This window comes from Littorina saxatilis, linkage group LG9, assembly GCF_037325665.1.
Source record: "Littorina saxatilis isolate snail1 linkage group LG9, US_GU_Lsax_2.0, whole genome shotgun sequence".
Lineage (NCBI taxonomy): Eukaryota > Metazoa > Mollusca > Gastropoda > Littorinimorpha > Littorinidae > Littorina > Littorina saxatilis.
In genome coordinates, this window is record NC_090253.1 from 66,333,093 (window position 1) to 66,361,002 (window position 27,910).

General features: G+C 42.7%; 1 protein-coding gene across 2 annotated transcripts in view; it reads left to right on the forward strand.

Annotated features, from left to right (window-relative positions):
- Positions 1-3,977: 3,977 nt before the first annotated feature.
- LOC138976870 (proline dehydrogenase 1, mitochondrial-like) overlaps positions 3,978-27,910 on the forward strand; it is a 37,209-nt gene continuing 13,276 nt past the window's right edge. Inside the window, exons 1-7 of one of the 2 annotated variants that reach the window (XM_070349755.1) lie at positions 3,978-4,752; positions 6,823-7,031; positions 15,761-15,801; positions 19,034-19,057; positions 20,556-20,693; positions 23,861-23,925; positions 27,001-27,197. In XM_070349755.1, the coding sequence (XP_070205856.1) occupies positions 4,432-4,752; positions 6,823-7,031; positions 15,761-15,801; positions 19,034-19,057; positions 20,556-20,693; positions 23,861-23,925; positions 27,001-27,197 (995 nt within the window). In that variant the 5' untranslated portion in view covers positions 3,978-4,431. The remainder of the gene's footprint in view (positions 4,753-6,822; positions 7,032-15,760; positions 15,802-19,033; positions 19,058-20,555; positions 20,694-23,860; positions 23,926-27,000; positions 27,198-27,910) is intronic. The other variant, XM_070349756.1, reaches the window with a different exon arrangement.

Genomic DNA, 27,910 nt, shown 5'->3' on the forward strand with positions numbered 1-27,910 from the left:
TGAGCTCGGTTTGATAATATCACAACCTATCTTTATACTGCAGTTCCTGTACAGTTGTCTACGGGAGACAACAAGAAAGACTGTTTTATTTGAGGCTAGTTGGAAGCCGTTGGTGTACATATATTGACAGAGGTTGTCGATTTTAGTTTGGTAAGAAGATAAGTCAACAGTGTTGGTAACTCTGTTATGGCGTGGTCTATTAGTGTCTATTAAGGCGAGGTCGTCCGCATACAGAAGTACACTGGCACCGTCAACCTTAACAGAAGTAATGTCATAGAGCATGATGCTGAATAAGTTTGGCGCGATGATACTGCCCTGGGGAACCCCCATGTCCAGCGCATGGGTTTCGGACACCGAAGAGCCCACCCGGACAGACATCTTGCGATTGCTGATGAAGTTTTTGATGAATTGGTACATGTGGCCAGAGACACCGATTCTGCCGAGTTTTAGGAGTAGACGAGCATGCCAGACGCTGTCGTACGCAGATTTAATATCAAAGAAGGTTCCAAGAAGAGAATTATTACTATGTGCCAAGGTCTTTTTGATTTTTTCAGTGACGTGCACAATGTGGTCCGCACACGAACGACCTTGCCTAAAACCTGCCTGGCATGTAGGAATGATATTGTGTTTATTGAGGTGGAACTCCAGCCTCTGGTTCACCACACGCTCAAAGATCTTGCTGAGGTGGGGGGTTAGTGATATGGGGCGGTAACTGCCAGGTAGATTGCCCGGTTTTCCGCTCTTCAATACTGCTACTACTTGTGAGTCTGACCACGCTGCGGGGATAGTATCCTTTAACCAGCATAGGTTGAAAAACTGAGTGAGCAACTTAACAAAGTTAGGTGGTAGATGTTTTATCATGTGATATGATATTGGGTCTAAACCTGTGGATTTTTTTGGGTCTTTCACAGAAGAGATGGCGTTTTGGACTTCTTTTGCCTTAAACATGCAGTTTATAGGCAACTGGTTGTCATCTGGGGGGTATGTGAAACCCTTCTCCTGATCTAACCTATAATTGAGTCGTTCAGTATCTAGGGATTTTGATTGACTATTTTTGGCAAAGGTATCTGCTAATAGGTTTGCCTTTTCAGAGTCAGTTGTGGTCATTTTATCACCCGATAGTAGTGGCTTTTCTTTAGTTCTGTATCTACATTTAAATCTGCGGATTTTCTTCCAGATTTTGCCACAGTCTTTGTAATCTTTAGTTTCTTTGTGGACAAAGTTTTCCCAGTTTTGAAGTTTAGCCTCAGCGGTGATCTGGTTAAATTGTATTTCAGCTGACTTCATATTCGTGAAGTTAGCGTCTGAGCAGTGCCTGAGATATGTCCTAATGTGATATCGCTTGTTTGCCAAGGCTTCATCACAGTCTGCATTCCACCACTCATTCCTTTTGGCCTTACAGTTAGGATTTACTGATTTAAGCGGAATGTGATTATTGGCAGCAGTGAGTATACATTGACGTATGTTATTGTAAGAGGCTTCGATGTCATCCGTAAGGAGAGTTTCCTCCCTGACACCCTCGAGCTCCGCACGGAAGCTGTCCCAATTTGCCTGTTTGTAATTGTACTTTTTTCTGACCTCCGAGTTATTGCGATTAGGGGCGAAGTGGCGGAAGGTAAGAACAATGGGTAAGTGATCGGAGCCGAGGGCGTCCGGGAAAACGTTCCAGTCGATGTCAGTGACTATGGCATTTGAGCAAAGGGAGAGATCGATTGCTGACGGGGAATGGTCAGCTCTGTCTGGAAGTCTGGTTGCCGAGCCATCGTTTAGTATACAAAAGTCAGTTTCCAAAATGACGTCAGCAAGGTTGCTATTGGCATGTTTGTATCTAGGGTTAGCAGAGTCCCACAGAGGGTGGTGATTATTAAAATCACCCATCACGCACCAGTGTGCCCTGCCATGATCCAGGGATTTTAGCCAGTCGGTAGTTCCTTTTTTATTACACCCGTGGGGGTAATATATGTTAACTATGTTGAGGTTTTTGGATCCTTTTATTTCGATTTCAACAGCACATGTACTGAGATTTTCTGAACTAGGGATGAGAGGTGCAAAGGGTTTGTAATTTAAGGAAGACTTTAGATAAATAGCTGTTTGAATGAGTTGCCCTGAGCCCTTTTGCTCTACTATGGGAGGGAAGTCAAAACCATCTATAGAAGGCAGTAGGGAGCGTTTTCTCTTGATTGACTGGATAACTAATATGTCAGCAGAGTGATTTGATATATAATTATATAGCTGAGAGAAGTTAGAGTTGATAGAGCGACAGTTCCACTGTAATATGATAAATCCGTGACCGCTTTCACCTTGTTCAGCCATTTTAACACGCACAAAGAAGGTAAGTTAAAGGGCAGATTTAAAATAGGTTAAAAAGTGGTTTTGACAGCTTTCATATCCGTCACGGACAACTGCTTGGCACCAGCAAGGGCGCCCAGCGCCAGAGTGGCGCCGCCCGGAATGAAGCGTTCAACCTTGGTGTTGGAGAGTTGTGTGTATGTAGCTGAGAGGGAGTCGATCAGGTCGAGAGGACTCTGCATCTGTCTGGCCTTAACCATGAAGCCGAGGCACTGCTCGATGAAACCTTGAAGGCCTCTTTGTTGTTCATTTAAATTTGCATATTGCTCTCCTGTTTTTAGCTTATCTAGTGCAGCGTCGGCTAGCTCAAGCTCTGCCTTCTCCTGCTCCTCCCTCATCTGCTGCTTTATTTCCTGTTCAGACAAAAGCCGCTAGACCCCATCACAAACAGAACTCTACAATCCACAGGTTTTTGCCCACACACACACACAGAAACACACACACAGAGAAGCCGTATATTTAAATATCTATATCTATATCTATAAATATATAGAGATAGGTGAGAGTGTATTTTTCGCGTGGCTATAAATTGATTCGACCTTTTCACTTTGACAGTAAGAACAACTTACGGGTGCAAGGGAAGCGTTCTGGACAACGCAGTGACATTCTAACAATAGAACCTCAGAAACGGGAATTTGGGGTGAACGGCGCGAGACAGAGACAGACAGCGTAGCGGTTCACCACAATCACCTTTGAAGGCGAAGTCCTGTCAAACGGGATTGAGAATTTTAGAGCTTATTTCTTAGCCCTATATTATCTGCTGTGGCTTCTCACATGCCAGAACATACAGACAGACAAAAGCCGCTAGACCACATCACAAACAGAACTCTACAATACACAGGTTTTTGCCCACACACACACACAAATACACACACACACAGAGAAGCCGTATATATATATGCATATGTGTATCTATAAATATATAGAGATAGGTGAGAGTGTATTTTTCGCGTGGCTATAAATTGATTCGACCTTTTCACTTTGACAGTAAGAACAACTTACGGGTGCAAGGGAAGCGTTGTGGACAGCGCAGTGGACAGCGCAGTGACATTCTAAAAATAGTAATAGTAACTTACAACTGAACGGGAAAGCCACACGAAGGAAGGGAGATAAACGCCAAACACTGGAGAAGATAAGGAAGAGTTACTTATAATGGTGAAATGAACACAAAAACCAAAATCAGTTCAGCGCTGCGCGCTGAGAGCACGTGTTGAAATATCTCATCGATGATATTGTGTCCGGGGTGTAGCTGAATACGGTGTCCAAATTTGAAAAAGATCCACCGAGAACTTTGGCGTTGTGATGTGGTGTAGCGGCTATGGTGTGTCGGTATGGGGGCCCGGGTAGCTGAGGTGGAACCAAAATAGCTGAGGTGGAACCAAAATCGGTTCAGCGCTGCGCGCTGAGAGCACGTGTTGAAATATCTCATCGATGAGGTTGTGTCCGGGGTCTCTCTGAATAAGCCCACCAAAATTGAAGCAGATCCATCGAGAACTTTGGCCGTGCATGGCGATTACACAAATACACAAACACACAGACACACAGACACAAGTCGTATATATATATATAGATATATTAACTGTCTGATTTGTTACCTTTTTTTTGTTAAAGTTATATCTTTGTTTCAAAGCCCTCTGGGCCCAAAACAATAAAATACTTGACTTGACTTGGTTGTTACTTTTATCGCGGGACGCAAACACCCCTACTGAGAAGCTTCTCCCGCTCGATCACTGTTTCACAACAAGCACCTGTAAGTGGGCATTAGGTGTGACGTCAACGCTAGGACCAATAGAAACGCGCGGAACAGACACACCCCCAAAGCCGGTAGACCGTGCCAAACATTACAACAAACCGTGTGATTTACGGTTGATTAGGTCCAGAACGTCTGTTAAGTACTTGGCGGGTTGAAAGTTGGATAAGTAGACAAGCTTGTAACTTAAAATCGACAGTGGCCAAGTTTTTTTTCTCCCATTGTTTGTTCGTTTGTGTTCTTGACTGACGGACTGACCAGCTCCGCTCACAACGTTCAAACGCAGTTAGCGCCCCTTATTACCGTGGCAGACGATCTCTGGTGGTGATGCAATGGCGGCTCTGGGTCGACAACAACATCTCTTTCGTCTGTTCAAGGCATCTTTCGCTCACAGAAACATTCTCCGACAATGCCTTCACACAACAGCCTGTATGTCGACTCAGCCGTCCTCTCATGGAAGTGGTGCGTCCTTCAAAGACCTTGATGATAAAATTGTGATCAACGAACCAACACCGCGAATTCATCCAGAACTTGACCTCAGTTTTAACAACGCACAAGAAGCATATAAAAGCAAGCGAACTTCTCAACTCCTCAGGGCGCTCCTCGTTTTTAACTTGTGTTCCATAAATGTGCTTGTTGAGAATCAAAAGCAGGTGAGTGTTGCCGCTCGATTTCTAATCATTTTTTTCTGTCAACCGACGCACGCAAATTCTGTCTTCATTTCTGACCTTTAAAAGCAAGCTTTCGTATTGCATTTGTGGGATTGGCGGCTTTATGAAGTTATATATATATATTCAAACTCGTGATATGTTTGGAATGTTTTGTTGATGTTAACGGGGTCTTCTGCTGTAGACTAGAAGTAGAATGTCGGCTAGTTCTCAAAATATGCTAGAGTTTTTCCCCCCTTTTTTGTTATTCCTATTAGAAATGTTTGGATGATTTCTTTTGTTCCACATCAACCTTCTTTAAATGGGCTCATTAAGTTTCTGTCAGTTTTCAACAACATTGCGAAAAGACAAGCATGTCACAGGTCACTGACTTCTATCAAGTTCATGTGACACACTGTTGGTTACCCTGAAAGAAAGGGGGAAAATATATGATAAATAAATTTCAGCTTGTCTTACTATAGTGTAATTGAAAGATTCAAAACTGGTGTACCTGAACTTATTTAGACACTCGTGCCGGGGACAGGTGACTCAGCAAAGTGAACTGGCCAGGATCGCAAACTTAAATACCATTCTGACACAAATACCATTCTGACACAAATACCATTCTGACACAAATACCATTCTGACACAAAAGGGTTAAATTCTGTGTCAAGGACAAAATCGGTGTAAAGTTACTAAAAAGCTGACGTAAGGTTTTCTTGCTTTCTTGCTTGTCTCTTTTTCCTTATTATTTTTTAAGGGAAAGTGTCTGCTTTAAATCAAGAATAATTTTAAACGTTGCATAATACATTTTTGAATTTACTATTAATGAAAAGAACAAGTACACCCAAAATATCAGAGACTAATGCTGAAAACATGTTTTTTCTCTCTAGATATATCCTAATCCTGGTATTGCGTACAGGCGATAATAATGCTTTTTGCTTCAGGAGCGGTCATAACAGAGTTACATCCCTTATCTTTTTTGTTTAAAGCTATCCTTTCTTCTCGGTCAAGTATCTTGGATTCACTCCCTTAATGACCGGCACGGTTGGCCTAGTGGTAAGGCGTCCGCCCCATGATCGGGAGGTCGTGGGTTCGAACCCCGGCCGGGTCATACCTAAGACTTTAAAATTGGCAATCTAGTGGCTGCTCCGCCTGGCGTCTGGCATTATGGGGCTAGTGCTAGGACTGTTTGGTCCGGTGTCAGAATAATGTGACTGGGTGAGACATGAAGCCTGTGCTGCGACTTCTGTCTTGTGTGTGGCGCACGTTATATGTCAAAGCAGCACCGCCCTGATATGGCCCTTCGTGGTCGGCTGGGCGTTAAGCAAACAAACAAACTCCCTTAATGAATGGAAGATAGTTGCCACCAGTGTGTCTGTCACTTGCAGGTTTGGTCAGTTTCATACTGGTTTTAAAGAAAAGGGAAAAGTTGCCCTCTTTGCATATATATTTCTGGGGTCAGAAGAGTGGAACCCTTATTTTAAGACCCCCCCCCCCTCAATTTAAGACTCCCTCCTCTTTTCTCAGACTTTATGTTCATAGCCTGTGTAAATGTACCCGCATTTTACAACTCCCTCCGTTTTAAGATCTGATTTTTTCAAAATTTTGGAGGTCTTGCAGGCCTGAAAGTGGCGACTATTTTACTCGCGATGGCGAGTAAAAATGTTCATCTACTCACCAAATGCGAGTAAAGTTGCTGAAAGGAGTACTGTGTTGCTGTTACCAAGTTTGAGGTGGCCAGGACGGCAGTGGACCAGGAATTCAAACACAGCCACATCATTTCTACCAGCCTGTTGTGGGCGGGTGTCAAGGTACACCCTACGTTGATTTGTCATGGGTCTTGTACAGCTGCTCTACAAGTCTGTCATGGGTCTAGTACAGCTGCTCTTCAAGTCTGTCATGGGTCTTGTACAGCTGCTCTAAAACTAAGTCTGTCATGGGTCTTGTACAGCTGCTCTAAAACTAAGTCTGTCATGGGTCTTGTACAGCTGCTCTACAAGTCTGTCAGGGATTATAATGCTCTGTGAACGGAGGTTATTCAGAAAAATGACAGTGGTTGTTGGTCTTTTCCAGCTACTGAAATGGTCGAGAAAAGCGCTGGGCCAGCGCCTCTTCAAGCTGCTGATGCAGCAGACCTTCTTTGGCCATTTTGTGGCTGGGGAAGACCAGGAAGACATCAAACCACTCATCACTGCCAACCGGCAGTTTGGCGTCAAATCCATCCTGGACTATAGCGCCGAGGAAGACATCACAGAGCAGAAAGCTGTAGAGGCTGAGTTGATGTGAGTTGGTGTGTTTGTGTGTTAGTGTGTGTGTGTTAGTGTGTGTGTTAGTGTATTTGTGTGTTAGTGTGTGTGTGTGGAACAATGTATATGCCAAAGAAGAAATGACAGAGCAGAAAGCTGTAGAGGCTGGGCTGATGTGTGTTAGTGTGTGTGTGTTAGTGTGTGTGTGTGTGTTAGTGTATTTGTGTGTTAGTGTGTGTGTGTGGAACAATGTATGTGCCAAAGAAGAAATGACAGAGCAGAAAGCTGTAGAGGCTGAGCTGATGTGTGTTAGTGTGTGTGTGTGGTGTGGTGTGTGTGTGTGTGTGAGTGTGGAACAATAATGTATGAGCTAAAGAAGAAATGACACAGCAGAAAGCTGTAGAGGCTGAGCTGATGTGAGTTGGTGTGTGGTGTGGTGTGTGTGTGTGTGTGTGTGGTGTGGTGTGTGTGTGTGTGTGTGGAACAATGTATGTGCCAAAGAAGAAATGACAGAGCAGAAAGCTGTAGAGGCTGAGATGATGTGAGTTGCTGTGTGTGTGGGGGGGAGGGTGTGTGTGAGAGTGTGTGTTTTTGCTAACTAATAATATTATGCAGGCTGCTGTATGCATTGCATGGAATATGATCATTATGTATGCATGCCTAGATGTTCCACCTCTAAGACATATATAATACTAGATGATTACCCGCTTCGCCGGGTGGATCGCGAGACGGAGTATGCAGCGTGGCGGTTCGCACCGGCTTCGCCGGGATGATCGCGAGACGGAGTATACAGCGTGGCGGTTTGCCGGCTTTGAGCACGCGTTGACGTGATTGACGCCACACGAAGGAAGGGAGATAAACGCGCAAAACACTGGAGAAGATAAGGAAGAGTTACTGGAAATGGATCTTAGAGCACGTGTTTAAAATTTTCATCGACCAGATTGTGTCCGGGGTCTACCTGAATATGCCCACCAAATTTGAAGCAGATCCATCGAGAACTTTGGCGGTGCATCGCGAAGTGACAGACAGACAGACACACACAAGCCGTATATATAGATATAGATAAGATGTTTGGTGGCTTGTTGACAGACCAGCTTTTTTGTTGGTCCAAGGGGACCATATCGTCTTTTGTTTCATCTTTATCGACCAAGGCCGAAGGCTGCGGTTGATAAATATGAGACAAAAGGCGATATGCTCCCCGAGGACCAACAACAAAATGCTGGTCTGACAACAAGCCACCAAACATCGTTTTTGTCATCATTTTGGTTGTGCAACAAAATGCACAATAACCCACAGGGAGACGAATTTTTAGAATCCAACTCCGGGCCACAAAGCATCGTCACAGTAGCTCGAGATAACACATCAACCTTGTATGTGACGTCAAACGTAGCTTGTTGACGCTTTTCTTCCAGTCTGAAAATGTACAGAGCTGCGATCATACGTGTGAGTTCAGTAAGTGTTGAGCATATATCTTTTCTTTTTAAGTGTTTATGACTTTTCGTTGTGGATTTTGCGATTACATAGATAAGTTGCAAATTGACCATGAGTCACCGCGGTAATTATCAACATTGATTGGGTCTTTGAGAGTGAATGCTTACAATCGTTGTCCTCGGAAACACAAATCCAAAGCCGCGATGGTTCCACACATCAAACAATCAGCCTGATTGGCTTTTACTTTGACAATCCACGTTTCACCTGAAAGCTCAAACCCATTCACCACCTCGATTTACTGCATGGGGAACATGAGATTTATTTCCCAGGTGTTTGTGAATGAAAACTCATGAAAATGATGACAACATCGTTACTGCAGCAATGACTTACTTTAGATACCAACTTTTCATGCATTATCTGTAGTTTAGGAAAGATGGAAGTCAAAAGCATGAAGGGGGAAGTTTGTGTGCAGTTTACACTCACTAAACAGAAGTTTGTTTGCTGTGGAACTAATATCATTAACCTAAGTAAAACCCCTGATTCTTGTGTAGCTGCATGAGAATATGTCAAACTAACATAGAAGAGCACACAAAAAGCAGTACACTGAAATGAGGTGTTTACACAGCACATTCAAGCTTAGAAAGCATTTTGAACAAATATGTATCACTCCTGTAGGTTCCATTTATTTGCAATTTGCGAAGATATGTGTGATTGTTATCTCACTGATTCTTAAGATTAAGACTTTTGTTGCAGAGAATGAACACTGATGTTCACATCTTCTTTGATCTCCCCAGTAATTCAGGTTATCAACAAGAATGGATAAAGATTTCTTTATTTTTAAACTAGAACTGTAACATTTTTTTTCCATTTTTTTTTTCTCTCACTTTTTGTGTGTGACAGCAGGCTTGATACTCAACCACAAAGTCAGCCCGCATGGTAAACAGTGTCACTTCGTAAGTGCATGTTCTGTGAATGACTGCAGCCTCGAGACATTGTAGTGTGATTCTTAGGTAATGTTGTAAAGCTTATAGAGCAGGCAATCATTCTGTTGACTGTTGTTCATGCTTTTGTTATTATTATTTTTTTTCCCGCTGTTGACATGAAAACCTCAAACCACCTATTCACTTAAAAGCAGACAACTGAGTTTCTCGCTTAGTAGATTTAACACAGATATTTCGGTGTTGACGTACAGGACTGTAAACAGTCTAAATTTAGATTAGTTGCGGCTGTTCCTTGAATGAAATGACCGTGAAGTCTGTGACTGATAAGATAGGATAATTGTATGCAATGTTGTGGTCACCTGACCGTGAAGTCTGTGACTGATAAGATAGGATAATTGTATGCAATGTTGTGGTCACCTGACCGTGAAGTCTGTGACTGATAAGATAGGATAATTGTATGCAATGTTGTGGTCATCTGACCGTGAAGTCTGTGACTGATAAGATAGGATAATTGTATGCAATGTTGTGGTCACCTAGATATGACCGTGAAGTCTTGTGACTGATAAGATAGGATAATTGTATGCAATGTTGTGGTCACCTAGATATGAGTAATATTTGACCGATAAACAGGGTGCAGCTTCCATTTCTGTGAATTGTTTGGGGTTCACGTTATTTCACACATCTGCATCAGTGCATGTTTCAGTTTTTTTCAAACTTGATAAGATACAGCAGAATACATACTTACTGGAGTTACGGCGCCAAGGCTGTTTTAGGGTATTGTTTTATTCATTTTATATTTTGTTTATATTGACTTTATGCTTTAGCTAATCCTCCAATACATAAGTTAAAACTGCTTTTGTATAATTTTTTTTAAAATGTGATGATTTCTTTACAGTTACTTATTGCGAGCCTCAACCACACACAGACACAAAACAATTGCACCCTGCTCAGGGATGGCCAAATCGTCCGCCCGATCGCCAGGGGCAATAAATAAAATCCGCCGGGCTAGTAGAAACCAACCGCCTGGCAGCTCGCCCGGCTGGCCAGTGAAAATTCTGGTCAAATGCAAAACTTTTGGTTATATACATGTACTTTCAAGTTTTAAGGCCATATATATATAAACACTGCCGATCGATGCAGGAACTTTTGTCATCTGCAAAATCATGGCCATGTTCTAGATGGAAAAAAAACTGAGACTCCTTTGCGTGTCATCGCTGTTTTATTTGAGTGAAGAAATCTAACACTCATAACTTTGCTGTGTGGTATGCACTGGGTTAGTGACATCTGGCAGGATAGCGACTCTTTTGAAGTTACTCGCCCGACTGGCAAGTTAAAAATGTTGAGATTTAGCCATGGATCCCTGCTGCTTTCAGGTAGTGGTAAAATGTTGAGATTTAGCCATGGATCCCTGCTGCTTTCAGGTAGTGGTAAAATGTTGAGATTTAGCCATGGATCCCTGCTGCTTTCAGGTAGTGGTAAAATGTTGAGATTTAGCCATGGATCCCTGCTGCTTTCAGGTAGCGGTAAAATGTTGAGATTTAGCCATGGATCCCTGCTGCTTTCAGGTAGTGGTAAAATGTTGAGATTTAGCCATGGATCCCTGCTGCTTTCAGGTAGTGGTAAAATGTTGAGATTTAGCCATGGATCCCTGCTGCTTTCAGGTAGTGGTAAAATGTTGAGATTTAGCCATGGATCCCTGCTGCTTTCAGGTAGCGGTAAAATGTTGAGATTTAGCCATGGATCCCTGCTGCTTTCAGGTAGTGGTAAAATGTTGAGATTTAGCCATGGATCCCTGCTGCTTTCAGGTAGTGGTAAAATGTTGAGATTTAGCCATGGATCCCTGCTGCTTTCAGGTAGTGGTAAAATGTTGAGATTTAGCCATGGATCCCTGCTGCTTTCAGGTAGTGGTAAAATGTTGAGATTTAGCCATGGATCCCTGCTGCTTTCAGGTAGCGGTAAAATGTTGAGATTTAGCCATGGATCCCTGCTGCTTTCAGGTAGTGGTAAAATGTTGAGATTTAGCCATGGATCCCTGCTGCTTTCAGGTAGTGGTAAAATGTTGAGATTTAGCCATGGATCCCTGCTGCTTTCAGGTAGTGGTAAAATGTTGAGATTTAGCCATGGATCCCTGCTGCTTTCAGGTAGTGGTAAAATGTTGAGATTTAGCCATGGATCCCTGCTGCTTTCAGGTAGCGGTAAAATATGTTGAGATTTAGCCATGGATCCCTGCTGCTTTCAGGTAGTGGTAAAATGTTGAGATTTAGCCATGGATCCCTGCTGCTTTCAGGTAGTGGTAAAATGTTGAGATTTAGCCATGGATCCCTGCTGCTTTTAGGTAGTGGTAAAATGTTGAGATTTAGCCATGGATCCCTGCTGCTTTCAGGTAGTGGTAAAATGTTGAGATTTAGCCATCGATCCCTGCTGCTTTCAAGTAGTGGTAAAATGTTGAGATTTAGCCATGGATCCCTGCTGCTTTCAGGTATAAGTGGTAAAATGTTGAGATTTAGCCATGGATCCCTGCTGCTTTCAGGTAGTGGTAAAATGTTGAGATTTAGCCATCGATCCCTGCTGCTTTCAGGTAGTGGTAAAATGTTGAGATTTAGCCATGGATCCCTGCTGCTTTCAGGTAGTGGTAAAATGTTGAGATTTAGCCATGGATCCCTGCTGCTTTCAGGCAGTGGTAAAATGTCATCATTGTGCAGGCATGGGAATTGTCCGCGGATTTCCGCGAAAAGGAAATTACGTTTCAGCGAGAAAAAAACAACCGCGGCAAAAAAAAGTAAATTAAATTATATGTATACTGTTGTCTCTCTATCCATTATTTGCTTACACGAGAACTATCAAAATATTGGTCTAAAATGCTAACGGGTGTCACATTTTAAAGTCAAAAGAATGACCTAAAACGGTCAATTACTGACTAACCACACCACGAGCCACTCTCGCAGTCACAGAAAAAAGTTAGAAACAACAAAAGTATAAGTTCTAGACGTCTGTTTATACGAATACGAATACTTTATTATCTCATACAGAGAAATTTCAGTGTGGTGCACATTAAAAGACAAAACAAATAATAAGACAACAGATAATAATACCATACAAAGCATACTACACTCGCGCACGCATATGTACACTAACAGGAATAGTAACATGATTCCAAATAGGTTAATTGCCGTCAGCTTTAGCTAAAAGTTTACCGCTAAAAACTATCATTATCACAGGACTAGATATGTCATTGAACAATATTTATCACAGGACTAGTCATTCGAGGGTTATCACACTCAGCATAAGGGTGCACATCAAAGAATATAAAAAATATTCATCACAGAAATCAGTGCATATGTTCACCGGCACACATACTAGTTTTAATTAACTTAGGTATTTAAAAAGCCAATTGACTTTGGAATAAAACTGTTCTTAGTTCTGAGCGTGCGGAATCTGGGAGTGCGGAGGCGACGTCCTGAGGGCAGGACCTCAAAGTGGTGAGCGAGCACATGACTACTATCCTGGATGATGCAGCGGGCCTTTCGCACCACACGTCGTTCATACAGCACAGTCAGTCCTTCCTGTCTCACCCCCACAATCTTACCACATGTGTTCACCACCCGCCCAAGCACATTCTTACTCTTCACACACAGACCTCCATACCAGCAGATGAAAGAGAAAGTGAGAATGGATTCAATGAATGAAGTATAGAATGTTTGGAGGATGCGGCTGTTGATGTTCAGACTTCTGAGCTTTTGTAAGCAGTAGATTCTTGACTGACACAGTCTTCTTGTGGATAGCTTTAGTGTTTGAGGAGAAGTTTAGTTTGTTGTCAATGACTGTACCGAGATATTTGTATTCAGTCGTTGTCACAACTCAAAGTTCTTCATAAAGGGTTAGAAAGATGACAAGGTGGGGGGCGTTTACGCATGGGTGCACTCAACTCTCAGTGTAGCCAGGGTCCATTCGATGAAACGCAGTGGAGCATACGGGTGAAAGTTGGACCAACACCAGTAACAACCGTAGAACAGCAACCGTAGAACAAAGGACAGCAACAGTGTAGCCTGTCTTCAACAGCAAACAGGTAGCAGCCAGGTAGCAAATGTCCAGCAAACGTACAGCAACAACCGGCATCAACCAGCAACAAGCGGCGTCAACCAGCAACAAGCTCAACAGCTCGTAAAATGTAGCTCTCCCAAGCAAACCGCTTGAATATTTGGCTCCCGCTCGTCAGCGAAAGTATGTAGCCAAATCCCTCCCGTGCTAAGCCTTCTGCGTTCTGCACTGACGCCAGAAGCCCGTTGGTCGACCTAAACCAGTCTTGCAACGCGTTGGAATCCTCCAAATCTTAGTCACGGAAACCCAGACCTCCGTCTGCAAAAGCATGTAGAAAAAGAAAGACAGAAGGACTGGGCAGAAAGACCATGTGATCTCCCTGACCAATCAGCAGTCGCCTATCCCAGGACAAGTGATCTCCCTGACCAATCACTGGTCGCCTACCATACAACCGTATAGCATGCTTGAAACACGTGTTCTAAACCGTGAGCGAAGAATCACCCCAAATGAGCCCGCACGGTTTCCACGTGAATTTCGTGCTCTCAGCCAACACTTTTCCGCAATGTGGTATGGCCAGCACAGGCGCATTACGTTGCAATTTGAGAAAGGCGCCCAACAAAGTTACTTTCTCAAACGTGTCACTGAAACTGTGACAACGGGGCTCTGCTCCTGTACCCCGCCAGGGGCTTGGCAGTCCCTGGACCTCGGCCTATTTTCAGAGTTTTTTCCTATTTTGGAATTCCCATTCCTGTTGTGATAGTGTAGTGTGTTTAGATGAATGACTTTATCCAGACCTCTAGTACTCCACATTGAGACATGACACACATACACATGTATGCTTTTTGTATTGGTTCATAAATGTCATTGTTTCATTGTTTGGATGAACATTATCCTCTGATGCCTCACCCATAAATGTACATTAAAAACTATAGAGAGACAGCTGGAGGTGCATGCTCTTGGAGTTTGGTTTTACTGCCATTATCGTCATTAAAGCTGTTGTTGGCAGATGTTACCTGTAATAGATTCTCACAAGCATGCAACAGCTGCTGTTGATTCCCTTGCATATTGTAGGTTGGCGAATGGCCGCAGGTCTTCATTGACCTTGCGTACATGCTTTTCCTCCCAAGTTCATCAGCTTTAGGTAGAAAAGTTTTTCCTTCTTTTAACAAAAACAATTTCAGTGTTGAAAAGAACCTCTTTAATAATTGTCATGACTTGTGCAGACTAAATGCATTCATTCAAATCATTGTCATAATATTATGACAGTGTCTGACCTAGTTTTAAACATGAAATGATTAGTCATTGTTCATACAGCAGGACTTGAGCTTGTTGGGTGTACAGTAATAATCGTGCATCCTGTTTCTCACATTTTGTGTGTTTTGTTGTTGTTGCTCTGTGTGCCTTGTACAGGATACATGCAGTGTTGGGTATATCCTGGCTAGACAAGCTAGAATTAACTGCATGATGCATGTTGTTGTTGCTCTGTGTGCCTTGTACAGGATACATGCAGTGTTGGGTGTGTCCTGGCTAGACAAGCTAGAATTAAGGTACAGGATACATGCAGTGTTGGGTGTATCCTGGCTAGACAAGCTAGAATTAACTGCACGATGCACACACTTACAGTACAACATACTTTTTTTTCGGCTGGTGGTTTGCATGTAGTCAGTTAGATTCATGCATGCACATACACACACACACACACACACACACACACACACACACACACACACACATACACACACACACACATACATACATAGAGAATACTACATGGCTTCCTAATCCTATGTGATACCAGTTTTACACGAGTTGTATTTTTAGATATTGAACTGCGAGCGAAAGCGAGCTTTTCAATATTTGAAAACACAACGAGTGTAAAACTGGTATCAAACAGGAAGCCATGTAGTATTCTGTTTATCCTACATACTGTACTTGCCTGTCTATTGCTCTAAACGTCCCTCAGTCGAAGCGCCCAGATTGAAGAAGCTAATTCAAATGGAACCTGGATGTCTCCGAAAGCCTCATGTAATCTTTGACGTCAAAGCAAAGAGACGTCACTCTAGAAAGCATATGGTGACGTGTACGTTCTTAAAATTCTTCCAAGTGTTCAAAGAATGACGTTTGTCTCAGTGACTGGGCATCAGGGCAGTGGAAAATCAGGTCCCTGCCAGACACGACCTCTTCACGTGCACTGTGGAGTGAACGATATTGTTATGACATGAGTGCCAGAGTGGTATGTCACAGTATGTGGGATAAATCCTATTACCCCCCTTACTTAGATTGTTTATACACGTAGTATACACTTTGATAGGGATAGGAACTTGATTACAGTGTCAATATCTTTTTCCTCTCCAGGGGCTGTGCACCAGAGCATCCTCCCGTGGGCTCAGAGGCTGGTGAGTCAAGTATTAACTGGGTTGCTACTGCATGACTTTCTCTCTTCACTTTCTCTCTGCACTCCTCACTAGTTACAGCCACTGTTAAAGGTGCTGTCCTGCTTGTGTCAGAGATCACGTAGTTAACACCGCCTCACTAGTTACAGCCACTGTTAAAGGTGCTGTCCTGCTTGTGTCAGAGATCACGTAGTTAACACCGCCTCACATCTCTTCAGGCTTAATTACTGGGAAATTAAAATTAGCATTTTTCCGCTTGGACATGCATGTACAGTGACCCCCCCCCCCCCCCCCCCGACCCTTTCAAGATCAGAAATCCCCCATTTAAAACAAATATTGTAATTGGTTTTTTAATTTAAAAAAATCTGCAAAAAAACCAAAAAAACATTTACTCCCTTTTATTAGTTTTAAGACCCTTTTTTCTAACACTTGTTGTTGATAACCTGTCTGTAAATCGACCTCGATTTTAAGACTCCGTCAAGTTGAAGACCTACTGTTCTATTACAATGGTGCTTCAAGTTTAACTGTATGCCAAAACATCAATAGTGTGGGTATCTGTATGTAGAGTGGGATTGGAGAAAGTTAGTAAATAACACCCATGTCAGTCTGATGAAGTACAGGGTGACCCAAAAAAAAGAGTACCCAAACAAAACGTCATAAATTGAACAAAAATAAAGCAATCTTCATAAAATTTATTTACACACACAAGTAGCCTCTGCATGATTTGCACAGAAAATTTTAGCGTTCTAGCTTGTCTTTCAGGAAAGTTATGCTCATTCTACAGAACATGCTCCAAATGGCCTCCGCGCCGATTCAGGCAAACTTGAACTCGCCGCGCAAAGTTATCAATCACCCGCACACACTCCTGTTGCGAGATTCCGCGAATGGTTGTTGTGATGGCTCGCTTGAGTTCTGCGATTGTCTGTGGGTTGTTCCTGTAGACGTTGTCTTTCAGGAACCCCCAAAGATAGAAATCTGGGGGATTTAAATCCGGGGGAGGCCATTTGGAGCATGTTCTGTAGAATGAGCATAACTTTCCTGAAAGACAAGCTAGAACGCTAACATTTTCTGTTGAAATCACGCAGAGGCTACTTGTGTGTGTAAATAAATTTTATGAAGATTGCTTTATTTTTGTTCAATTTATGACGTTTTGTTTGGGTACTCTTTTTTTTGGGTCACCCTGTATTTCAGGAAATAGTTCCCACTCTGCACAGAATGCAGCCATGCTATTAATTGTTGGTATGTGTCCAGGTGAAAGGGGGGAGAGAGAGAGAGAGAGAGAGAGAGAGAGAGAGAGAGAGAGAGAGAGAGAGAGAGCTCTGAGAGAGAGAGAGAGAGCTCAGAGAGAGAGAGAGAGAGAGAGAGAGAGAGTGAGTCAGAGAGAGAGAGAGAGAGAGAGAGAGAGAGAGAGAGAGAGAGAGAGAGAGAGAATAGCGAGGACAGTTGACTGACCTGTGTGACCCCTGCACATGTGAACATCAATAAGAGTGAACAAAAGTTGTGGTTTAGATGGATCAGGACATCACCTCGACACAAAGACAAGGAAAGCAGTACACTGTCTTTGTGCTGGTGAAGCTGAGATCATTTAAGAAAAACGCTGGTTAATGTTACATTTAAGAAGTGTGTGTTTTTGTGTGCCTTGGTGTACTGTGTGCCTTGGTGTACTGTGTTCCTTGGTGTACTGTGTGCCTTGGTGTACTGTGTGCCTTGGTGTACTGTGTGCCTTGGTGTACTGTGTGCGCCTTTGTGTATTACTGGTGCGTGTGTGTGTGCATGTTGATATATATGTGTGTGCAGTTGTCAGTTATGATTTGCATCTTTCAATTGTTCATGGTAACAGCTGTTGAACAAATAAAATTCTTGCAGAGGATGTTTGCTGCAAGTATCTCCCATTACAATATCTAACTGATATTCTGCCTGTTAAGAATGCTCTTGCACATGTTTTGTTTCTATTGACTGACATGCTCCCCCTTCCCTCTGTGACTGAGGTACATCCCATCTGGTGTCAGCAATCATGTTGACCTGCATGTTTTTACACAGAGCAAGACCATCATTCAACTTCAGCACACGCCATATTACCCATAATTATTACGTCAACTGCCTAGAGCTGCTTGCTCTGCAGGGTGGCAAATATTTGTTGCTTTACTTTTGTAAGTGCATGACACCTGTAAAACATGACACCTGTAAAACATGACACCTGTAAAACATGACACCTGTAAAACATGACACCTGTAAAACATGACACCTGTAAAACATGACACCTGTAAAACATGACACCTGTAAAGCATGACACCTGTAAAACATGACACCTGTAAAACATGACACCTGTAAAACAGTCAGTTTGCTGGATTCATTCAGCACAACAAAATCCAACAGTGGCATAGGGGGTATTAGACACCCGTCTCCTGTACGTGGATTAGGATCCTGTAATCCATGTCACAGTTCGGTCGGTTTTAGAAACACAAAAATACACAGCATGCTTCCCCCGAAAGAGGTGTACGGCCACCTGAATGGCGGGGTAAAAACCGTCATACACGTAAAAGATGGTGAGAGTTTCAGCCCATGAACAAAGAAGAGGAACAGCCAGAACATTTTGACCTCCACGTATTTTCAGTCCAGGTCCAACTGACCGATTGTCTTCTTAGTCTGGGAACAACACTGTGTTAATATAGTTGATGGGGTCTATGTCCACCAAAAGAGTGGGATTCCCTGTAGGTGGAGTTCCTGTAGGCGGATACAGGGAATCCCACAGGGTGTAGTTTTTCAATAAAAGTTAAAACTTGCAAACCATACTCAAATGTCTAAGAAAGATAATAAAAAAAAAATCAAATTCTACCAATGTCGCTAAGCATCACGTGAATTTCAGCGATATCAGCGAAACGCTACAGGAACTACACCCTGTGGTATTCCCTGTATACAGGGAATCCACCTACAGGACCTCCACCTACTGGGAATCCTACTCTTTTGGTGGACATAGACCCCAAATGGCGTCAATATACAGTGAAAGAGCTTAGCTACGGGTTGAGATGGACGGTGTACATGATTGCTTACATGAGAAGGGATGCATCTTTAACACCCCCCCCACCCCCCACCCGCCGAAATCCCAGGACCTGTGCACCCTATTCTTTTTGTGCCTATCTGTTACAGCAGTTTATAGAAAACCAGATACATGTAGCTCTTAGGTATATTGATTATGAAATTGCAATAACCTGGGGGTAATTTATATTTCATGCAGACACGACTGGTGCTGATTCCGGAGGTAAGATATGTTTGTTACAGCGGGAATAGGGGTTAATGATCAATAGAAAATGTGCTGAAATAACTCTGTAGGATTTGTGTATGGGTTGTGAAAGAGTTGACAGTACTCTTGCTTTTATTGAGTCCAACTTTCCCATGTCAAATTATACGCCAGTCATCAGCGAGTATTCACTCTGCTCTCATATTCTATACAAACCCAATAGTTATATCTGGAGTTTGTCTACTACATGTATCACGACTAAGTTGCCTAAATGTCATACACGTAAAATCCCACCCGTGCAATAAACATGAGTGAACGTGCAATAAACATGAGTGAACGTGCAATAAACATGAGTGAACGTGCAATAAACATGAGTGTATCAATCAATATGAGGCTTATATTGCGCGTATTCCGTGGGTATAGTTCTAAGCGCAGGGATTTTATTTTTATTTTTTATTTTATGCAATTTATATCGCGCACATATTCAAGGCGCAGGGATTTATGAGTGAACGTGCAATAAACATGAGTGAACGTGCAATAAACATGAGTGAACATGCAATAAACATGAGTGAATATGCAATAAACATGAGTGAACGTGCAATAAACATGAGTGAACGTGGTAGTTGGAGCCTATATATGAATGAAGAAGAAGAATCGTGACTTAGATATATCTTTGTGACAATGGTGACACAGCTGTTTGTGACTTAGATATATCTTTGTGACAATGGTGACACAGCTGTTTGTGACATCGTGACTTAGATATATCTTTGTGACAATGGTGACACAGCTGTTTGTGACAGCGTGACTTAGATATATATCTTTGTGACAATGGTGACACAGCTGTTTGTGACATCGTGACTTAGATATATCTTTGTGACAATGGTGACACAGCTGTTTGTGACATCGTGACTTAGATATATCTTTGTGACAATGGTGACACAGCTGTTTGTGACATCGTGACTTAGATATATCTTTGTGACAATGGTGACACAGCTGTTTGTGACATCGTGACTTAGATATATCTTTGTGACAATGGTGACACAGCTGTTTGTGACATTGTGACGTCTGGTAGGGGTCATTGTTTTCAGAACCGTGAGTGCGTTGTCAGTATAATAATAGACACTTGTGGGTGTCTCATTGTCATGTTAACTCATCATTACATTGTTTGAATTTCATTCATGATTCTGAGTTCACAATTGATTTCTGATTACTAATTGGAGTTTGCCATTGATATTTGATTCTAAATGTGAGTTTGCAATTTGTGTTCTAACTGGTAATAATTTAACCAACATCTGTCTCATGTAAATATTAGTACATTGTACTTAAATTCATCCTCGTTAAAAGATATATATATAACTGTTATATACTGCTTTATGGTAGGTGTGTAAGACATTTTTATTCAAGAGTGTTAGAATTTTTGTTTTGTGTTATTTATGAGACATTTACTTCCAGTTTAAGTTATTTTTAAATGCCGCGCCGTTTTGCTCTATTTTATGGTGTGAAAATCTGTGTTTTTCAGGAGCACAGTTTCAGGTTCATGAACAGTTCGGTGACCGCCGACAGAAGGTGGTCAGCGCCAGGACGTATTTCTACGAAAATGAGCTGCAATGTGACCGCAACATGGACATCTTCCTCAACTGTATTGACGCCGTATCATGTGAGTGAAAATAACATTGCTGTTAGTGTCTGTGTCTGTGTGTGAGTGGGTGTCTGTCTGTCTGTCTGTCTGTTTGTTTCAAATTGTTTGCAAAATGGACATTCCTCAACTGTATTGCTGCTGTATCATGTGAGTGAAAATAAGTGCTTTGTGTGTGTGTGTGTGTGGGGGGGGTATGCGTGGATTGGTATGTGAGTGTGTGTGGGTGGATGCAACATGGGCATATTCCTAATGAGTGTTCTGTGTGAGTGTGGGGGGCATATGAAGAGAATGGGATCACCAGGGTGTGCAAAGAGTGTTGTGTTGAGTGTGGGGGGCATATTAAGAGAATGGGATCACCAGGGTGTGCAAAGAGTGTTGTGTTGAGTGTGGGGGGGCATATGAAGAGAATGGGATCACCAGGGTGTGCAAAGAGTGTTGTGTTGAGTGTGGGGGGCATATTAAGAGAATGGGATCACCAGGGTGTGCAAATGCATGCACAAAGACCTTAAAGGTCTTAAGTTTTCAGCAAAAGTTCAGGGACTGGAGAAAGTATGTACAGTCGAACTCGCTTAAGACGAATCACTGGGGATCGGGAAATAAGTTCGTCTTAACCAAAATTCGCATAAAGAGAATTGATTGATTTTTTTTTTTTAAAGTCTTGTACATTTTATGGTGTTTCTATTTGTTTCTTTCGCAACTTTCATGCTGCTTCACAGAAATTGGGACACCTTGCGATTTTGTCTGTTTGAACCACGTGTAAACTGCATCATCCAAAATCTTGCCGTTTTTGCTTTCTCTCATTTTTTGGGACGTCAGTGGGTGGGATGAGTCGCTGAAAGTATCGTTGATCTTCACCCGATTTTTGAGTATGGTAGACAGGGTGGATGCCGATATCCCATGCTTTGCAGCAACCGCCGATTTTAATCCAGTCTTCATGTCGACGTCGTGTAAAATTTGTAGCTTTCTCTCAAGAGAGATCGCTCGTTTCTTCTTGTTCTCTGCCATCGTTGTAGGCGATCTGTCTGACTGTAGTCGCGATCAAAGCTGATCATTATATCAGTCATTCATGTTCAGTGTCTGAGCTATCAAAGCTGATCATTATATCAGTCATTCATGTTCAGTGTCGGAGCTATCAAAGCTGATCATTATATCAGTCATTCATGTTCAGTGTCTGAGCTATCAAAGCTGATCATTATATCAGTCATTCATGTTCAGTGTCTGAGCTATCAAAGCTGATCATTATATCAGTCATTCATGTTCAGTGTCTGAGCTATCAAAGCTGATCATTATATCAGTCATTCATGTTCAGTGTCTGAGCGATCAAAGCTGATCATTATATCAGTCATTCATGTTCAGTGTCTGAGCGATCAAAGCTGATCATTATATCAGTCATTCATGTTCAGTGTCTGAGCGATCAAAGCTGATCATTATATCAGTCATTCATGTTCAGTGTCTGAGCGATCAAAGCTGATCATTATATCAGTCATTCATGTTCAGTGTCTGAGCTATCAAAGCTGATCATTATATCAGTCATTCATGTTCAGTGTCTGAGCGATCAAAGCTGATCATTATATCAGTCATTCATGTTCAGTGTCTGAGCTATCAAAGCTGATCATTATATCAGTCATTCATGTTCAGTGTCTGAGCTATCAATCACTTTGATTCTAAATTTAAAATTGTTTTGCGAGTACAGTGTACTGTAATCAGTTTAACTTTATTCAGTGATCGGTTGAGCGATGGTTCAAGCAGTCGACGCAAGGGAAGACTTTGACACATTCAAACTTCTCAAATTCCCATGATATGTCGATCTCGGGACGAGTTTAAAGATTTCGTCATAAGCGTGAGTAAATTACAGACATTATGCATGCTTGGGAATCCAAAAAGTGCTCGTTATAAGCATAAATTCGTTACAAAGAATTCGTTTCAAGCATTTTTTTTAAGCATGAAGAAAGAGGTATTCAGTTGGCAACTTAAAACTAATACGTTATAAGTCAAAATTCGTAACTAGCATGTTCGTTTTAGGTGGGTTCGACTGTATACATTCTCTAAGACGGCGTCACGCTGCCAATTTGGCAGGGTAAAAGATTCAGTACGACGTGCAAAAGTTTCCCCATAAGGTGGTTCTGAGAGTTAAAACAAGTCGCGTAAGGCGAAAATACAACATGTAGTCAAGCTGTCGAACTCACAGAATGAAACTGAACACATTGCATTTTTTCCGCAAGACCGTACACTCGTAGCATCGTCTGTCCACCGCTCGTGGCAAAGGCAGTGAAGTTAACAATCCAGAAAAGCGCGGTAGCGGTTGCGCTGACTGAGGTAGGATAGCACGCTTTTCTATATCTCTATTCTTTTTAACTCTCTGAACGTGTTTTTAATCCAAACATATCATATCTATATGTTTTTGGAATCAGGAACCGACAAGGAATAAGATGAAATAGTTTTTAAATCGATTTCGGAAATTTAATTTTAATCATAATTTTTATATTTTTAATTTTCAGAGCTTGTTCTTTATACGAATATAACATATTTATATGTTTTTTGAATTAAAAAAAATGAAGAATACGTTAAACGTAATTTTGGATCGTTTTATAAAAAAAAAATTAATTACAAATTTCTCATTTTTAATGACCAAAGTCATAAATTAATTTTTAAGCCTCCAAGCTGAAATGCAATACCAAAGTCCCGCCTTCGTCGAAGATTGCTTGGCCAAAATTTCAATCAATTTGATTGAAAAATGAGGGTGTGACAGTGCCGCCTCAACTTTTACAAAATGCCGGATATGACGTCATCAAAGACATTTAATAGATTTATCAAAAAAAATGAAAAAAACATCTGGGGATATCATACCCAGGAACTCTCATGAAAAATGTCATAAAGACCGGTCCAGTAGTTTACTCTGAATCGCTCTACACCCACACACACAGACACACACACCCACACACACACACATACACCACGACCCTCACCTCGATTCCCCCCTCTATGTTAAAACATTTAGTCAAACTTGACTAAATGTAAAAACCAGGAACTGAACAGGAAAAAAAGAACATGGATGGGCAGGCCAAGAATGATGATTCCTTTTCATGAGAAATGATAACAGCTAAAGCGGTGAGTTCCGAGCAGCATCTGTTGTTTACCTGCCAGGCATGACTGTGAATGATGCTGTAATGTGTGCCTGCTTTCAGACGCCACAGAGAAGTCGGGGCTGGCTGCCATCAAGCTGACAGCACTGGGACGACCACAGCTCTTGGTAAGTAGCAGGCGTAGTTCCATTGTACGGTGGACCCCCACACACCCCAACACCCCCTCCCCCCTCCCCCCCCCCCTCCCCCCCACACCCCCTTTTAAGACCTTTTCTCAGACTTTGTGTTGATAACCTCTCTACGTTTTACCCCCACATTTAACCTAAAACTGACCCTCCTTTTTAAGACACGAGTTTCTCAGATTTGTGGAGATATTAAATTGAGAGGGGTTCCACTGTACTGTCCAACCTGTCTATAACCACCCCCCTAGGGACTGACCAGAAGTGATGCTTATCACCCCCCTAGGGACTGACCAGAAGTGATGCTTATCACCCCCCTAGGGACTGACCAGAAGTGATGCTTATCACCCCCCTAGGGACTGACCAAAAGTGATGCTTATATGACAGATGGTCGATATGGAACGGTGAATTATAACCACCACCCTAGGGACTGACCAGAAGTGATGCTTATATGACAGATGGTCGATATGGAACGGTGAATTATAACCACCCCCCTAGGGACTGACCAGAAGTGATGCTTATATGACAGATGGTCGATATGGAACGGTGAATTATAACCACCACCCTAGGGACTGACCAGAAGTGATGCTTATATGACAGATGGTCGATATGGAACGGTGAATTATAACCACCACCCTAGGGACTGACCAGAAGTGATGCTTATATGACAGATGGTCGATATGGAACGGTGAATTATAACCACCACCCTAGGGACTGACCAGAAGTGATGCTTATATGACAGATGGTCGATATGGAACGGTGAATTATAACCACCACCCTAGGGACTGACCAGAAGTGATGCTTATATGACAGATGGTCGATATGGAACGGTGAATTATAACCACCCCCCTAGGGACTGACCTAAAGTGATGCTTATATGACAGATGGTCGATATGGAACGGTAAATTATAACCACCACCCTAGGGACTGACCAGAAGTGATGGTTATATGACAGATGGTCGATATGGAACGGTGAATTATAACTACCACCCTAGGGACTGACCAACAGTGCTGGTTATATATGACAGATGGTCGATATGGAACGGTGAATTATAACCACCCCCCTAGGGACTGACCAGAAGTGATGCTTATATGACAGATGGTCGATATGGAACGGTGAATTATAACCACCACCCTAGGGACTGACCAGAAGTGATGCTTATATGACAGATGGTCGATATGGAACGGTGAATTATAACCACCCCCCTAGGGACTGACCTAAAGTGATGCTTATATGACAGATGGTCGATATGGAACGGTGAATTATAACCACCCCCCCTAGGTACTGACCAGAAGTGATGCTTATATGACAGATGGTCGATATGGAACGGTGAATTATAACCACCACCCTAGGGACTGACCAGAAGTGATGCTTATATGACAGATGGTCGATATGGAACGGTGAATTATAACCACCCCCCTAGGGACTGACCTAAAGTGATGCTTATATGACAGATGGTCGATATGGAACGGTGAATTATAACCACCCCCCTAGGGACTGACCAGAAGTGATGCTTATATGACAGATGGTCGATATGGAACGGTGAATTATAACCACCACCCTAGGGACTGACCAGAAGTGATGCTTATAATTATGACAGATGGTCGATATGGAACGGTGAATTATAACCACCACCCTAGGGACTGACCAAAAGTGATGGTTTTATGACAGATGGTCGATATGGAACGGTGAATTATAACCACCACCCTAGGGACTGACCAAAAGTGATGGTTTTATGACAGATGGTCGATATGGAACGTGGAACGGTGAATTATAACCACCACCCTAGGGACTGACCTAAAGTGATGGTTATATGACAGATGGTTGATATGGAACGGTGAATTATAACCACCACCCTAGGGACTGACCTAAAGTGATGGTTATATGACAGATGGTCGATATGGAACGGTGAATTATAACCACCACCCTAGGGACTGACCTAAAGTGATGGTTATATGACAGATTGTCGATATGGAACGGTGAATTATAACCACCCCCCCTAGGGACTGACCAGAAGTGATGCTTATATGACAGATGGTCGATATGGAACGGTGAATTATAACCACCACCCTAGGGACTGACCTAAAGTGATGGTTATAGGACAGATGGTCGATATGGAACGGTGAATTATAACCACCCCCCTAGGGACTGACCAGAAGTGATGCTTATATGACAGATGGTCGATATGGAACGGTGAATTATAACCACCACCCTAGGGACTGACCTAAAGTGATGGTTATAGGACAGATGGTCGATATGGAACGGTGAATTATAACCACCACCCTAGGGACTGACCTAAAGTGATGGTTATATGACAGATGGTCGATATGGAACGGTGAATTATAACCACCACCCTAGGGACTGACCTAAAGTGATGGTTATATGACAGATGGTTGATATGGAACGGTGAATTATAACCTCCACCCTAGGGACTGAACTAAAGTGATGGTTATATGACAGATGGTCGATATGGAACGGTGAATTATAACCACTATCCTAGGGACTGACCAACAGTGCTGGTTATATGACAGATGGTCGATATGGAACGGTGAATTATAACTACCACCCTAGGGACTGACCAACAGTGCTGGTTATATATGACAGATGGTCGATATGGAACGGTGAATTATAACTACCACCCTAGGGACTGACCAACAGTGCTGGTTATATGACAGATGGTCGATATGGAACGGTGAATTATAACCACCACCCTAGGGACTGACCAACAGTGCTGGTTATATGACAGATGGTCGATATGGAACGGTGAATTATAACTACCACCCTACTCACTGGGACTGACCAACAGTGCTGGTTATATGACAGATGGTCGATATGGAACGGTGAATTATAACTACCACCCTAGGGACTGACCAACAGTGCTGGTTATATGACAGATGGTCGATATGGAACGGTGAATTATGTTAAACTTGCGATGTGGGTGTTGGCGTGGGTGTGTGTGTTCCTGTGCACACGTGTGTGGGTTCATGGGTGTGTGTACATGGATGGGTGTGTGTAAGCGCTGGGTAGTTTGTCAGGCACTAAATTCTCCACATGTTTTACAGCTGCAGATGTCAGAAGTGCTGACGACAGTGAAAAACTTCATCACACTGTGCCAGCAAGTGCCGGAGGGGACCCACGTAACGGGAGAGCGTCGTTTCGAGGTCGAGGACTTTGATCGTCGGCTGAGTGAGATGGGGGTCATGCTCAAGGACAAAGGGTCACGCAAACGTATCTCTATCATGGAGATCACACAGAATGGGTTGGTGTCTTTGTGAACGGGGTTCGTGCTCAAGGGCAAAGGGTCACGCAAACGTATCTCTATCATGGAGATCACACAGAATGGGTTGGTGTCTTTGTGAACGGGGTTCGTGCTCAAGGGCAAAGGGTCACGCAAACGTATCTCTATCATGGAGATCACACAGAATGGGTTGGTGTCTTTGTGAACGGGGTTCGTGCTCAAGGGCAAAGGGTCACGCAAACGTATCTCTATCATGGAGATCACACAGAATGGGTTGGTGTCTTTGTGAACGGGGTTCGTGCTCAAGGACAAAGGGTCACGCAAACGTATCTCTATCATGGAGATCACACAGAATGGGTTGGTGTCTTTGTGAATGGGGTTCGTGCTCAAGGGCAAAGGGTCACGCAAACGTATCTCTATCATGGAGATCACACAGAATGGGTTGGTGTCTTTGTGAACGGGGTTCGTGCTCAAGGGCAAAGGCTCTTATACATAGACACGCATCACCATCATGAATATCACACAGAATGGATGAGTGGCTATTTGACATGGGGGTTATGCTCAAGGATAAGGGGTCATGCAGACGTATCTCCAATGTTGAGGTCACACAAAATGGGTGAGTGTCTTTGTGAGATAGGGGTCACTCTCAAGGGCAAAGGATCATGGACATGCATCTTTGTATTGGAAATGACACATGAGTTTGTAGGATGGGGCTTGCTCAAGGGTAAAGAGTC